This window comes from Zosterops lateralis (assembly GCF_965231275.1).
Source record: "Zosterops lateralis genome assembly, chromosome: 5".
Lineage (NCBI taxonomy): Eukaryota > Metazoa > Chordata > Aves > Passeriformes > Zosteropidae > Zosterops > Zosterops lateralis.
This window is the reverse complement of record NC_139766.1, coordinates 24,422,659-24,438,664: the sequence shown is the minus strand read 5'-3', so window position 1 is coordinate 24,438,664 and position 16,006 is coordinate 24,422,659. Positions and strand designations below refer to the sequence as shown.

Here is a 16,006-nt window from a genome sequence, read left to right as displayed (position 1 = left end):
CACAGCAAGAGAAATTTTGGCTCCAATATTTGTATGGGTAGGAGCATGTACCTTCACAGAAATAGTTTGTTTTGAATAAACTGTTAAGAGTTTGCAGGTGTTCCAAGGTTTTCCCTGAAAAAAGGCAAATTAATTCCTTGCCACTTTCCAGTGCAGGCTAGATGAAGATTATTCTGCAAGTAGAGTGCAACAGTAGCAACATTTGATAGGACAGTCTTCTGGAGAAGCATGTGACAGAAGTAAACTTGTGGGAATACTTGGTAGACTTGTCACTTCTGGAATTCTCTTTTTTCAGTGATTTCACTTGTGCCTGTGGAAAGAGGCACACCATAGACTTTATACAATATAGTAATTATACTTTGCTCATAGCAAGGAAGTAGTTGTCAGTCTAATTGGCAGGTGAGCATACTGAAAGTACTATACTGATAATTCTTAAAATTAGCAAATAGTGTCTTAATAACTTGTGCTGAGTTTACGTAGCCTCCAGTAGATAGTCTGCTGAGATGCCACAACTGCTGTGGTACCTTTAGTTCTAGGAAGTGAAGGGTGGTTCAGATTCTCTGCTGTTCAGGCCTCCCTGTACTGTTAGGAAAGGAATTGTGCAGTGTTGTGCCTGTACTTGTATCCTGTCACCTGGTGCTGCAACAAATAGAAAAACTGCAGCTGTCTCTTTGGCAGTCCAAACCAACTCCTAGGATATGTCTTCAGGGCAGGGGAAAGCAAGGCACTGTGTCAGAGATCCAGAAGTGTAGAAAGCCTTGTGTTTGGTTTCATCCCTGTGTCAACTGCATGCACTGTCTTTTCACTTGGGCCAGTTGCAAAATTGAGTAAGATTTTGCCTGTGAGTCCTTTTGTCATTAGCCGTAAACAATGTCCACTATCAGTGCACAAGTTGCACATTAGTCCTTGCATCAACATATCACTTCTAGCAATGCTACTGAATTAGGTTTTGATATGTGTCTACTTGTTTTCCTAGAGGAATGATTTGCACTTTCAGCACCAGAATTAATTTCAATAGCAAGTACTGAGTACATATGTAGTAATAATATCTCAATATCTGGAGATAGTGCCATCTATTGATTTAATGACTGATTTTCGTCTATATTCCTGGGACTTACCTCCTCCATAGCCTAGCAGAAATCATCTGTGAAGTTTAAAACTTCTTGCCTGAATTCCTATGTTTTTGATTTACAATGCCAGTGTATTTGCCTGTAATTCATACGTTGATTAGCCTCTCCTGTGTAATTGGTTTCATGAGTAATCTACGTTGGCTTAGCTGTTTTACTGGGCAGACAGAAGGCATCCTAGAGCATGTGAGGCCTTACCTCCTCTCAATCATTCAGAACACTCGAGAATACAGTGATTTTGTGACTGAAGACCTGATACTTCTAAAAGTAAAAAAAGAATGAGTGGCTGACAGAGGAGGTACCAAAACGTCTGTAGCAGTGTTTGTTACCTGTGGTTGTTTGATCATAAGTCAAGTCAGATTGTAGAGTAACTGGACCTATCAAGAGCTGCTTCTGAAAGTGGCAAATCTTGTGACTGAGGGAAGTATTTCTGTCCATTTAAGATGCTTCCATCTATTTATAATCCCTTTGCAACTCTGTGGGAATTACCAGCTCTTCTGGCTCTTGGTAACAGCCCAAGGGGTTACCCAGCCTTCAAGTACATAGAGATCACAACAGTGGGTTTGCAGGATACATAACACACAAGGACACAGGGGCTTTTTTCCTACTTTTTCTTTTTGTTATTACAGATTATTAAAAATTACTGTTAGCAAAGGAATATATACAAACATACCTTGAGGATGAGTTGCTTGGGGTTGGCTTGTAGAGAGGCTCTGTGTCGGGTACAAGTAAGTCATTTGTGTGGGGCACAGACATAAGGGAATGTAGGACACCACCACATTCAGCATTCAGTAGATGCTGCTAATTTCTGTCTTTCACTTGGGACAGCCAGTAGATGAGGGTGTCTTCTTTTCTCCCAGACCAATTTTTATTTTTTCAGATTTTTGTCCATTCCTAATTTCTAATGATATTTTCTCTGTTTTCCAGACGAGCACTTCTAGTTACCGTTCCTTGTTTTGTGCATACTGATGGTATCTCAGGATCTCCAATTTCTAGGCTTGCTGGCATTTTCTCTGTCACTATTTCAGCAAACATCTTCTGTTTAGTATTTTTCCCATTGTAACCCGGTCATCTTTATGGCTGCTCACATTGCTTTTAGGGAGAACAAGCAGAACAAAACAGTGGTCTCGCACCGACAGTTATTTGTAGTAGTGCAATTTAGTGGCTTACTGTAGTTCACCAGGAAAAGGAAATAAAACTGTCACTGCCATAAAAAGGCTCATAAAAAGTTAGAAGTTCTTGACAGTAACTCTTGGTCATTAGCTTTATTGCAGTTTCACTAAGAAAGTGCATGTCAGTCAAGATTCAGTATCTGTCTATATAGCTAAAGTTTCAGAATGCTACAGGAAAATATTGGTTATTCTTTGATACATCTTCAGTAGAATAATATGCAGCTCTATGCATGACTTCAAGGTTGCAATCTTCTGGTATTGCAAGACAAGTACAAAACTGCTGAGCTTTTACCTGTCAAGGGCAAATATATCAAATTATTGTTTGTACATCTCTAACCTACTGTAATTCCTCCACTACATCTAATTGAACATTCAGGCAAGTGTAATGAATTCAGGTAACAGTAGGCTAGATAGTCTTGGCCAGAATCAATGTGAATTTGAGACTTGCGTTTTATTTTAGGCAACTTAACTGTAGTTTAGATGATCCTAATTTATCCAGTGTTGTCTGAGTAGATTCCCAACTGGACACTGACTAAAGCTTTTTGGAATTCTACTTATCTGAGGTTTAGAGGTGAAATGGAAAAGAAGTTGCAGTAGTTAATGGCTTTGTATGAGCTTTTGTGCAATATTCATGGTAACAATGTAATTTAACGTTGTTCAAAAATGTTTACTTGAAGCAAAGTGCACACCCAGGTGGAATTAGAAAATGTTTTTCTGAAGATAGTCTTACTTACTTCACCTATAATTATAAATTTCTTTCCTTCACCACATTCCATTTACAGGATGTTTTCTATGGCAGTCTGAACTTCAGGAACCATTCATACAATAATAATCTTTGATGATGTGTAAATGGGATCCAGTTCCAACAGGAACCAAAATCGTTAAAGGACCATTTATTTCCATCTCTGTTTCACTCTAAACTATTTTATGAGAAATGTTTTTTTCCCTGAGTAGTTTCTGTAGATTTATTTATAAAGTTGAAATTTGAAAGACTTATGATATAAATACACATCTTGACAGGACATGATCTTGCACCTAAAGAATGCTTGTTGGCAAACCTCAAAGGGAAGAAGACAGAAAGCAGATCATGACACTCTTCTCCATACTTTCCTCCAATTTCTTCCTCAGTTACAAAGACAAAAACAAAAAATAACTTGAATTTTATTAACAACTGAGAGCCAGAGAGCAGTTAAAATTTTTAAAGTTAAAGCCCCTTTCCAGTTCTTAGCATACTGAAAACTTGGCGTGATAAACAAAACTCTGGGATAACAGTAATAGGATTGTAGCACAGTACAGTGTATGAGTGACTGGCTGGCTGGGAAGGAAGAAAAAACTGAAACAGTGCATGATACACTACCTCTTTATGATAATGATGATAAGAACTTTATGCTTTAAGGTGCTTTTTTGTCATCAGTACACAGTATTTAGATCACAGTGTAAAAATATTATTTTGATGAGGAAAAAGACCTACAGAAGTATGCACAGAAAAGTAGCATTCATTTTAATTGTTAGACTCTAAAACTGTTTTCCTCCCCAGTCAGCTGAGAACATAATCCAGAATAGATAGAACTGACTTTTTATCTTTTTGTGTGTTTAATATAAGATATATATCAATATTATTAGGTAAAATATTGGTAAACACTTGTATTTACGAACCACCTTATATAGAGAATTTATTTCTCTTTCAGCACTAGGAAGAGAATGTCAGTGATAGTTCGCACACCATCAGGGAAGTTAAGACTCTACTGCAAAGGAGCTGTGAGTTTTGTTCTGTTTTCACTGTAACAAGGAATACATGCTACCAATACAAATACGAAAGTAAAAGATAAATTATACCAATAAAAAAGCAAAATAAGTGCAGTCAAAACATTGAAAATGTGAGTGAAGGAATGTTGATGTACCTCTTTCAATTTTCATTGTTTTATTATGTAGCTATTTGATGTGAACAGTTAATGTCTTTTTCTACTAGCACCCTATAAAGGTATGAAATACCTGTTCATCCTATGCTTTGTACTGTACATTTATGCTTTGTATTAATTGCTTCCTTCTGTAATCCCAAGAAAATGGATGAACATGTATTAATTACTTGCTGGAACAGCTGAGCATGGATCACTAGATAGAGATAGCAATCTAGCATAACTGACTAGATGGAAATTTTAACCAACCACTGATATTACACAGAAGTAAATTTTCCCAAAAGCAGAACCTGTGGAAACGTATCCTTATCATAATGCATATGGGAATGGCAGAACTGCTCATTAGTTCTCAGTCTGTGTGTCAAGTCAAGTTTGAGGAGGGAAGGAGATGAAATCCAGTTCCAGAATGCTTTAAGAAGTTTGTTGAATATAAATGTCCATTTTTTATCATCTCAAGTGAAGAAAAAAGCCTGTTGTTAATATTCTGTGGCTGGCTACGAAAAGCAGTTTTGAAGCACTAATTTTACTTTGTGGGCTTAATATTAAGAGGAAGACAACATTATGGCACATTTCAGAATAAGGGGAAATAACATAAAATATGTAGAAGAAAAAAAACCCATCATAGCAGAATTTGTAAATTTAGAAAATCTGAGGATTTGAATGTCCTTTTTTAACCTCTGAAATAAGATTATGTCTATTAATTTTTGATGCTTAAATAATACAGTTCTATTTTTCTGCCATTTTCCTACATGATTTGTATTGTCAACCTAATAAAGAAATCATTTTTCTATTAAAGTGTTCTGAGCTATATTTATTTGTTTTGTAGGATACGGTAATTTATGACCGTCTTGCTGAAAGTTCAAAATACAAAGAAATCACCTTAAAACATCTAGAGCAGTTTGCTACAGAAGGTGGGTGATATCATTCAATATAAAAATAAATATGAATTTCAGTTGCTGCTCAACTTTCCATTTTTTTCAATTTTGTCTTGCTGTAGTATTTTACTCATGTTAAGTTTGAAAATTGCATTTTAGCAATGTCTCCTTAAATCTTCCTCTTCCTAAGAAATTTCAATAATAACTTCATGCTTAAAAAAACCCTAAAAAACAGCCCACACACCCATAGAGTACACAGTAGAATCTTTTAACCAAAACATATTTTTCTAGAGAGCAAACACATAGCACATTGTTTCTGTGAAGATCTCATTTCCCATGGTCGCTTTCATGTCTCATACCCAGTGAATGCTGTAGAGATGGCACACAGGAAGGAGTAGCCAAAGTAAAGATGGTTGGAAGTCATTAGCATAGTGCTTTTAAGGTAGCTTTTAGCTGTATTGTTTCTGTCACCAGTCCCAATAAGGGGGATTACCAGCATCCATGTGGTTTGTTTTGGTGTTTGCATTCTTAATAATCAATTTTACAAAACAGTGCCAAAAGGGAGGAACCTCTCTGTGAGGGTTTGTGAAATAGGCATAGTAAGTAAAATTTAAAAGACTTCAAAATTAAGATGATTAATACAAGCAGCCAGTTAGTGACTTAATTATAGTGGATTTCACAGTACAGATGTGATGAGAAAAGCAGACTGTAGAAAGGTTTCTGCACAGTTCCTTAGATGTTCGATGCCATGCCCCATTGGTATCTCAGGAAAAGATTATAGTGTTGTACTGTTCAGTATCATCATGTTACAATTTATCAATGAGTTGGTAGAGAGGAGTTGGAAACAGAATTACAAGAGTTATGGAAATCTGAACTGCAGAGTTTTTTACCTCTTTATTTTTCTAATACTGCTACTAGAACATTAAAATTATCTTTAATGTGTCTTAAGAAATAAATTACCAAAAAAAAAGTAAACTAGTGGAAAGCAAACTAGAAAACAATGCTTACATTTTGTTAACTGATCTCAGGCCAGATATTCTTGTTATGAAAGGTCATTTTTTTGTTATGCTTTTGACTTCTCTAGTTTTTCTCTTTTGGTTTATCATGGAATTTAGAGTTTTGACTAGTGTATTTAGCAGCTTCAGTCTCTTGGTTCTATCAGTGAGGCCAGAAGCAAGTCACATATAAGTTTCTTTTGTTAGTTTTTCATATCAAGATTGCTGCAGAAAATATTTGGTTAGTCTTAAAGAATCTTAAAGTAATAAAGTTAGAATAAATTATAAAATTAAGTTGAAAGCAGAACTGTACCTGAACTGATTTGATGAATGGTACAGTCCAAAACCTCAGATGCACGCTGGGGTTCTAGAAAGGCTTAACCAGAATTAGTCAAGAAAAAGTTACTTAGGTGTGAAGTTAGTTTGAGTCATAAGATGTATATGGTTACAGAAAAGACAAAACTAGTTCATTATCTGTTGTCCTGTGTGAGTTGATGTGAAAATTTCAATCTGGTTCTTAATTACTATTTTCATTAAATCAGTAGAACAGCTCCTTAGCAATCAGGTTGCACTAAATAAATCAGCATAAAAAGTGAAAAATTCCACCTGCTTTAGAACCACTGTACATATGATAAGATTAAGAAGTTTGTTCAGATATTTTTTGTATCCTTCTTTTCAACAAATTAAAAGATCTATAGTTCAGAAGAGTGATTTTCTAACCTTCTAAAAAGCATAAAATTCAATTTTTCTAAAAAAAAAAAAAAAAAATCACATATTTCTGGAATCGATTAAAAATTGGTATTTATTTTTACTCCAGATTTAAATTGCAGCCAGCTATGTTGCAAAGTTTCTCAAGAGCATCCTTTCATGTGGCAGGACAGTATGTCCTTGGCATTTGCTGCCTGCTCTTGGTGTGTTGTTCAAAAATGAAGTGGTTAGCATGGCTGGCATTTATATGTAAGCATTTATTAAGCTTGAGTGTTAATGTCTGCTTGGATAAATAGAAAAATTTGTAATTTTCTTGTGTTGTTCCAGTCTGTTAAGAACCAGGCTTAATGATATTTTGTTTTCCACGTTTTATTTGGAAGATTCTTTTAAGTCATGATGAAAATAAGTATATTAAAAATTAAAAAAAAATAGGCAGTGATTTAAAAAGAGAAAGTGAATACCTTGAAAAAACTATCTGGTGACATTCCATACACTTGGATCTCTTTTCTTCATTTTATTGTCTGCAGAAAATATGTTGAATGAAAGCATTGTGGAAATACTATCACTGTTAGTCAGACATAAATTCCTTTCCTCCCCTTCACCTATATTCATTGCTTTGGACCTTGTTAGCATATCCTTATTATGCAGAGAAAACAAATCAGTTGAGTTGTCAGCCTTTAGTTTATTCTTCTAAGTCCAGATGGTGAGATACTGTGTTCCTAATGCTGTTTAGTTGTCAGAATACCCACATTACACATGCGTTTTATCCTGAAAATACTAAATTACTCTTACATCTAAGAGACATGTATTATTTCATGCCCAACCTCTTATAATTCCAAAATTGCCACTGGTGCTGAGCTGTGTGCTCCAGAAACCTGTGAACAAATAAAGGTTACATTTAACCATCCCTGGTTGTGGTGCTGTTGATCTCCACGAGCAGAGTGGGCAAATGACCAAAGGGTAATTACATTAATCCTGCCTGCCCCCCTTCAAAAATCTCCTGGCCTGCAAACTGTGGCTTGTATATAAAGAGTTTTGTCAATTTCATTCTCTAGAAATCTGGTAATATGTGAAAATGAGCTGTTAGAAAATTCACACCTAGCTACTTAAATTGAGTGTAAAATGTGTGTTGTCAAAAAATACGTATTTCCTAAAATCATGCAGTCTCAAATTCTTGCTGTAATGCTTAAATCAGATTTCTGCTGAAGGAAAAAATCTGTTAATAATATCAACCAGCTCAAAGGTTGGCGAGTGAAATTGCCAAATGGTACATAATGATTTTATTTTAAGAATTTGGAAAGCTGAAACAATCTGTGAGATGGGAAAGTTAAATGAGGGGATTCAAAGTTGGCTTCTAGATGATAAATTTCAAACTAGAATTTTCTAAGAATATTGAGGAGGGGTGAAGAGGGCAGTTGTAACATTATGCTGACATATTTTAACTTAACTTCTTTCCAGCATAGCAACATTTAAGTTTATAAATCTTTTTCTTAGAAATGCATTACAGTTTTATGGTTTTAGCAAGTGTTCATATTTCTTCATGTCTTTTTTACACTTTAAACTAAGTCAAATCTTACTTTTTTTTTCTGATGAATTACATCACTTGTATTATATTCAGTTTCTTTGAAACTGTTACTCTGTTGAATAAATTTTCATTTATAGAAATTTATTTTCATTTTTGCTTTATGTATATTCAAATAAGTTCTTCAAGATGTGCAGCAGTAATTTGAAAATCAGGCATAAACATACATAAAGTACAGAATAATTTCAGTTTTCAAAAAGTACTCATTGCAGGCATATCAGGGAAGAGACTAACAAATACTGAATCAGTATCTGCTTTCTCCCTAGGCTTAAGAACTCTGTGTTTTGCTGTGGCTGAGATTTCAGAAAGTGATTATCAAGAATGGTTAGATGTCTATCACCGTGCTTCTACAGCTATACAAAACAGAGTACTCAAACTTGAGGAGAGCTATGAGCTAATTGAAAAAGTATGTGGAGCTTGATGTAGCTTTCTGGGGTTTGGGTTGCTTGGGGGGAGGATGGGGTGGGCAGAGGGATGGGCAGAAGAGTGGGTTCTTAATTACTGTCCTTATTTCACCGTGAAAAGTGAATCACTACTGAGAAGTAACACTTAGTAAGAAAAAAAAAATCTAGCACTATACTGACAGTTGTGTCATGTAGTTCTTGCAGTTCAAGTGAAGGAACAATTAATCTGACAAAGTATTTGCTGTAAGTATCTACCTTACTGGAATGTGTCGATTATGGGTTGAACTACTGGGAAGCTTTTTGACAGTATTCTTCTAGTGTAAAAAAACCATAACGACAGATAAACAACATCTGCTTCATTATATAAAGATCCTGGAACAATGGAGTAGTCAGGATTGGAAGGTACTTCAGGAGGTCATCTAGACACAAATCCCTGCTCAAAGCAGGGCTAGTTTTGCTTGTCCAACACTTTGATGAAGTTTTGAGTATCCACAAGGAGGGAATTTTCCCAGCTGCAGTAGGTAATTTTTTTTGATGCTCAACTTAGTCTTTTTTTCCTTCTTCTGAATTAAAATTTTTACTGCTACAGAATGTGACTGATGCCTCTTGCTCTTGCACTGTGCAGCATGCATTTTGGAGAAGGATGGCTGCTCTGCAAGCTTCAGTTAGCAGAAGGAATGCCTCCTGTAGTCTTATTTTTTCCCCTGTTAAACTCATTCTACTTCTTCAGGTACTCTTAATATAGTGTGCTCTGGGCCCTAAGCTATGTTTGCGTCCCTCTGTTGGAATTGCTCCAGTTTGTCAGCCTCTGTTTTACTGAAGGCCCATAAAGCAAGCTTGTGCCCAGGTACATTGTCACAAGAGCAGAGCCTTACATTTCTGGCAACACTGCTCCTGGAGTAGCCAAGTGTGAGGTTAAGACTTCACTGCCTCAACAAAAATGGTCCCATGACTATTAAATTTACAAGAAAAAGGAGTGCATGAGACCAATAGTGTTTAAAGTTTCAATACTTAAATTTTGGGGGCTTATTTTTGTTTTTTTTTCCTCGGAAAGTTTAAGAGAGATTAGATTGATGAAGCTGCTTGAAATTCAGAGCCTCAGGAATCTGTGGTGTTTAATTCATGAAAAAGGGTGAGGATATATAGCTTCAGTAATGAATGAACATTGCTGAGCAGTTTGTCTGGATGTGACAAAACGGTCTTGAAACTGTTACTTTTTAATGCCATGACAACCCTGCTACCTTTCCAAATTTGTGTATAGGCTGCACAAGTACTTCCTCAGGATGTAGAATGCAGGCCAAGCTGCTACCAGGAGTGCACATTAGATGTATAATGGTGTCTTTACTATTTAGCTGGTTTTAAAGGTATAGAAATAGGAAATATAAAAATGGCTGTATTCACAAAAACTGTGTAGATTTGCTCCATAGGAAGCTAAAATCAAACATAAAATACTAAGAGAAATTGACAGGTGTTTTGGATTTTTTTTTAACAAAGTGAAACCATGAAGAGAGAGAAGGTGTGGTGTTGGCACTCCTGAAGCCTTCAAATCATAGAGGTACTCCTCAGGAAATGGTAGCTGTTGCTGAACAAGCTACTACATTACTGAGTGAATAATTGATTGAAGTTTGAGTGGTCATACTGTGCGGTTTTGTCAAGCCACACAAACATCTAAGTTAAAGCTCATGGAATAAAGTGGAAGTCCTTTATTTGTTGATACCAAATCTGATTAATAAGTTTAGAGAGCATTATTCTTGTCATAAATACAGAGAGTTAAATAAAATTAATGGAACATTGAAATTGAATTTTGACCAAAAAAACCTATATATATTAAATATTTTATGTTCACAGAATCTTCAGCTGCTCGGAGCAACCGCAATTGAAGATAAACTACAAGACAAAGTGCCTGAAACCATAGAGACACTCATGAAAGCAGACATAAAAATTTGGATACTTACTGGGGACAAACAAGAGACTGCCATTAATATTGGTATTATATTTGCGTTTATTTGATGTCTGTGTTACAGATTTAAAAATAATAGCAGTTAATGGAGTAAAATTTGTTTCAGAATGGAAAGTTGTCTTGTAAAAAATAATAATATTATATGTCACTCCAGAATTTGAATGTGAATTTGTTTTTTAGTCAGTGATAGGAGAAGAGTAGGGAATGGTGGATTCTGCCTCTGTTAAAATACTAAGAGCAAGAAAAAGTTACATTAGAGAGGAGGCAAAAAGTAGGAAATTGTACTTTTTTACAGTATATGAAATGAATTAAAAAGAACACATTGGTTTTGACAATGAAAAAGAATAATGTTAGGAGCATCTAATATTCTTAGTTTTCCTTCTCTATTTTTCCTTCTTTCCAGGAACGGTGAACTAACTTTTAACAAAGGTTTATTTTTATTCTTTCCTTTTATTATGAAGGATGATAAAAAAAGACTCATTTCAACAATGACAAATCTATATCATTAAAATCTGTATCAGCAGATGAAAGCTGCTTTAAACATTTAATATTCTTTGTGTGTTACCATATCAGCACTTACTGCTGTAGTATAGATACATGTCCAAAATAAAGCCTTACTTTAGCCATATAGATCCTTTTTATTGGATGTTACTATTACTAATCTTAATGAACTATCCATATGCACATGATACAGTTGATCTAAGGTTATTTTCCTTAGTACCTTCAGGTTTGAGGCAATACACATAATAGCAATATTTCTACTTTATTAGGAATGGTGATACGTACTTTTGACTAGGCAGCCTACATCATTAGGACAGAAAATGCATCCTGTTTAGTGCATCAAAGAATAAAAGAGTGAAAAGGTGTATATATGCAAGTTTTGAGGGAAGTGCAAGTTGCATTCTAAAAATTTACAAGGCCCAGGGAGATCTGTTTGTTGTTTACTGTAACTCTCTTTAAAGCACCTCTGAATAAGGCAGAAGTTGCAAGTTGCAGCAAGGGAAAATCTAACTGTTCTGCCTTAGTGCCTGTATGTACTTTTATATAATATAGTAGAATTTTTTTTTTAATCATTTATTTCAGCTAGGTAAATCTTATTTTTAATTCTGTCTGTAGTTCTCTTGCAGGAAAAAAAATGTCATGTTACATTATAATGGATTTTGTGAAACCAATTTTTAAAGACAAAATCTTTTCTAACAGGTCACTCTTGTAAACTTTTGAGAAAGAACATGGGACTAATTGTTATAAATGAAGGCTCTCTTGACGTAAGTAAAGTCTTCAAAGTTCTCAGTTAATTAAACATTATTTTATTGCTTAAAATATCCAGACATCATGGTGAAGGTGGTATAAAAAAAAAGTTGGAGTGTCTATTTATCTGGACAAACATCGAAAATTCTGCTAAAACCATGGTTTGGGAAGATGTTGTGTATGTTTGTTCTGGGGGTTTGCTTTCTTAGTTTTAGTATTCCATGCTTGGAAGACAGTATGGTCTTTGTGACAGAATGTTGCTGGATAACTGGAAAACAGTCTATACCTCCTGAAATTACAGTATAGCTACCTACACAAAGGAACTTCACAACTATAAGCAAATGAATTCCATGTAGTAGATTTCATCTATGCAGGCTCAAAGCCAGGAGCTTCACATTATACAAGCATTACAAATAAACCACTTCTAGTGTGATGATTCAAAAGTTCAATAAATATCTATCAAGCAGTATCTTTTTATAGTAAATTTATTTAAATATAGTGTAAGAATAAAAGGTAGTAGCTGCAATGATTGCACTGTAGCTGCAATAACTGCACTTACTCCCTATTTCAAACTGGAGTGTCTAGATTGTATACAGTTGATATCCTTTCCTTACATGCCCAAAGTACAGAGTACATGGAGATGCAAATATCTTATGCTTGCTGAATTTGTAAATGCAAACTGGTCTCTTACAAATCTGGTTTTGATGATAACATATATAATGGTTTTTTTCAGCAGCAGGTAAATGTAGTCTGAGAGGCAGTTCAAAAAATAAGAGTAAACTAGCTCTATGCAAATATTTTAAAAAGAGACTATTTATAAAGTTTTCTGCCTCGTGTGATGGTGTGCATTTTACTGTTTGATGAATGTATATCTTGGGTCCTAACCTCTGCTTGTTAGTGCGGTGGGTACGACATGTCAGTCTCTATTTCTAGTGTGACCCATTACCTTGAGTAAACTATCTTGAAAGCTCTAATAGAGGAGTGGATCAGGTCTTAGGAAATGGAGAGAGGGATGGACTGCTAATTTCAGAATGCTGAGTCAGTGCAGCTGCAAAGGTGGATCAATTCCTCTTTCCTTTCTGCATACTATCAACAGCTGGCAAGAGACTGTAATACTTAGTTGAAATATTATCTCTTAAGGAATTCCCATAGAATGAAACTTTGGCTTTTCAGTAGCATAGGTCCACCTCTGTGCACCCATGAGGGCTGCTGGACAATCCAGTTTCCTCATCGTGAGAGGAACTGAACAGCCAGAAAACCTTGAAGAAAATAATCCCAGTGTCGTGGCACTTGTGTATTTGGGATCTTTGAGAAGAGTTGCTCTGTGGCAGTCCTCTCCTTGGCTGTAAAGTATAGACTCTTGGCTATATAAAGATGTTGATAGGTTCATTGGAGTTAGGGAGGTTGGCTTTTCTTGGTCCGCATACTCTTCTGAAAAACACTGAAACCTTGTACTGAGAACAGAGGCATTAAGTGGATGGTTCTTCCCCTTGCTCTTAAAATATTAATTTTTTTCCACTGCATACCAGTGGCCTCTCCTAAAACAGTGCTTGCTCAAATCTAATCCCTTTATAGACAGGCAGAGTCTCCTTCTCCTGTCTCTAGGACATGTAAAAAAAAAAGATTCAACAAAACAAATACCTCATCAATTTGGTCATTGTTATGACTTAAGCCTGCAAGACAGAGGATATTAGAATAAAAAAATATATTCATTCAGACCATATCCCAGCTCTGTGAATTGAGCTTACAAAGAATATGCTAAAATAAAAGATCCTCTTTTATATGAACAAATACCCTTATTCATGGAATTATAAGAAAAATACCTCAACCCCACCTACCTCCCCACTCCCCAACAGGCATTAGCTGGTATAGGACTGAAAGCATTTAGGTATCTCAACTCTTTGGATCGTTATTTGTTTTGGGGCTCTAGTCCCATGAACATCTTACCTTAGCTTCATCAGCAAAATGTGGGTTTTGTTAGTCAATTCTTTCAGTTGTGTACAAAAGCACTGGATTTTATTTGCCTTCATATTAACCTAATGGACTGCTAACTTTCACTATAGTACTGTTAATCGTAGACAGACGTCATAACATAGCCTTATTAATTTATTTGTGAATTTAAACTGGAACTAGAAAGTAGTTTGATTACCATTCAGTTTCATTGAAAAATATTTCATTGAAATATAAAAAAATATTTCATAAGGGACATTTTTATGCTGCTTATAATCTGAGGCATGTGATTTCAGCATAGGGACTATGCCCTCAAAGAAATTTTAAGTACAACAGTTTTACAACTGGAGTTTTGTTTTGTCTTGGTATATGAGTTTAATATGTGGTATTCTTGGAGCTATCTGATGGCATGTCTGCTTCTGATTAAAAATTAAGGTCAGCTTAACCAAAAGAGTTCACCACTAAATGATATCCCCAAGTGCCACATCCACAAGTGTTTTGAGTACTTCTGTGGGTGGTCACTCCATCACTTCCCTGGGCAGCCTGTTCCAATGTCTGAGCACCTTTTTAATAAAGAAATTTTTTTTATATCCAGTCTAAACCTCCCCTGGCAAAAGTTGAGGCTGTGTCCTCTTGTCCTGTCACTGGTTACATGGAAGAGTCTGACCCCCATCTCACTACAACCTTCTTTCATGTAGTTGTAGAGAGCAATAAGGTCTTCCCTGAGCCTCCTCTTCTCCAGGCTACACAACCCTCTTCTGCTCCAGATCCTTCCGCAGCTCCGTTGCCATTCTCTGGACATGTACTGGCGTCTCAATATTTTTCTTGTACTGAGAGGCCCAGAATTTGAGGTGTGGTCTAACCAGTGCTGGGTACAGGGAGACAATCACTGCCCTGGTCCTGCTGGCCACACTTGCTGACACAGGCCAGGATGCCATTGGCTGCCTTGGCCATTTGGGCACGCCCTGGCTCATGTTCAGCTGGCTGTCAAAAAGCACTTACAGGTGCTGGTTTCACAGTTCCTTCCCAGTAAACAGTGCACCCATGCAAGCCACAGTAAGACAGTTTCTCCAGGAGAATGTCCTGAGAGATGATCTTAAAGGCTTTACTGAAGAGCAGGTAGACTACATCCACAGCCCTTCCCTCATCCACTATTCATGTCACCTTGTTGTAGAAGGAGATCAGATTGATCAAGCAGGATCTGCCTTCCCTAATCCCACACTGGCTGGGGCTGATCCCCTGGTTGACCAACATGTGCCTTGTGATGACACTCAAGATGATCTGTTCCATGAACTTCCCTGGCTGACAGCCCTGTAGTTCTCCCAAATCCTCCTTCTGACTCTTCTTATAGATGGGCATCACATTGGCAAACCTCCAGCTGTGTGGGACCTCCAAGGTTAACCAGGACTGATGAAAAATGTTGGATGTGGAAAAGCCTAGTGAGCTCTTCCACCAGCTCCCTCAACACCCTCAGGTAGATCTCACTGGAGTCTATACACTTGAATATCTAAGTGGCAGAGATCATTTATTCCTGGATTATCGGGATTTCATTACATAGAAGAAACAGTAGATGGGAGGAATATGACTCTTCCTGTGTTGTTTAAACTTTGTTAGAAATAAAATAGTCCACAGAGATGAGAAATATTGATGCTTCCTTTATGTTGCAATGTTTCTTAATTAGAAAAGATGCTCTGGAAAAGAGTTACAGAAACTGTTGTCATTTTAAAGACTTTTTAATGTGTAATTTTAAACAGTGGAACTTCATTTCTGTCAGTTTTTAGTGGGTGAGAGCCAGGAAATGAGTGCAGAATTCCCCAACAGCCTAATCTCATTTTAGATAAAACAATAACTCTTTAGAAGGCCAGTAGAAGCAAAATAGTCAAAAACCATTAACAACATGTGGAAGTGGGAGGAGTAAGTTGAGGTGAAAAGGCAAAGCAGCATCTTTAATTTCATTTCATAGGGTCTTGAGATTTTTAATTAGTCCAGTGTTTTATTTTTAGGTGATTACACCAAATTTTGTTCATGTATGCCTGACATCATTGAAGTAGCACAATTATTTGGTTGGT

The 16,006-nt window shown here is 36.1% G+C and overlaps 1 protein-coding gene across 6 annotated transcripts in view; it reads left to right on the top strand.

Annotated features, from left to right (window-relative positions):
- ATP8A1 (ATPase phospholipid transporting 8A1) overlaps positions 1-16,006 on the top strand; it is a 96,718-nt gene that overhangs the window by 43,631 nt on the left and 37,081 nt on the right. For all 6 annotated transcript variants that reach the window (XM_083861739.1, XM_083861738.1, XM_083861737.1 and 3 more), the window contains 5 exons: positions 3,988-4,057; positions 5,042-5,126; positions 8,642-8,781; positions 10,628-10,766; positions 11,940-12,004. In XM_083861739.1, coding sequence (XP_083717865.1) covers positions 3,988-4,057; positions 5,042-5,126; positions 8,642-8,781; positions 10,628-10,766; positions 11,940-12,004 — 499 coding nt within the window. The remainder of the gene's footprint in view (positions 1-3,987; positions 4,058-5,041; positions 5,127-8,641; positions 8,782-10,627; positions 10,767-11,939; positions 12,005-16,006) is intronic.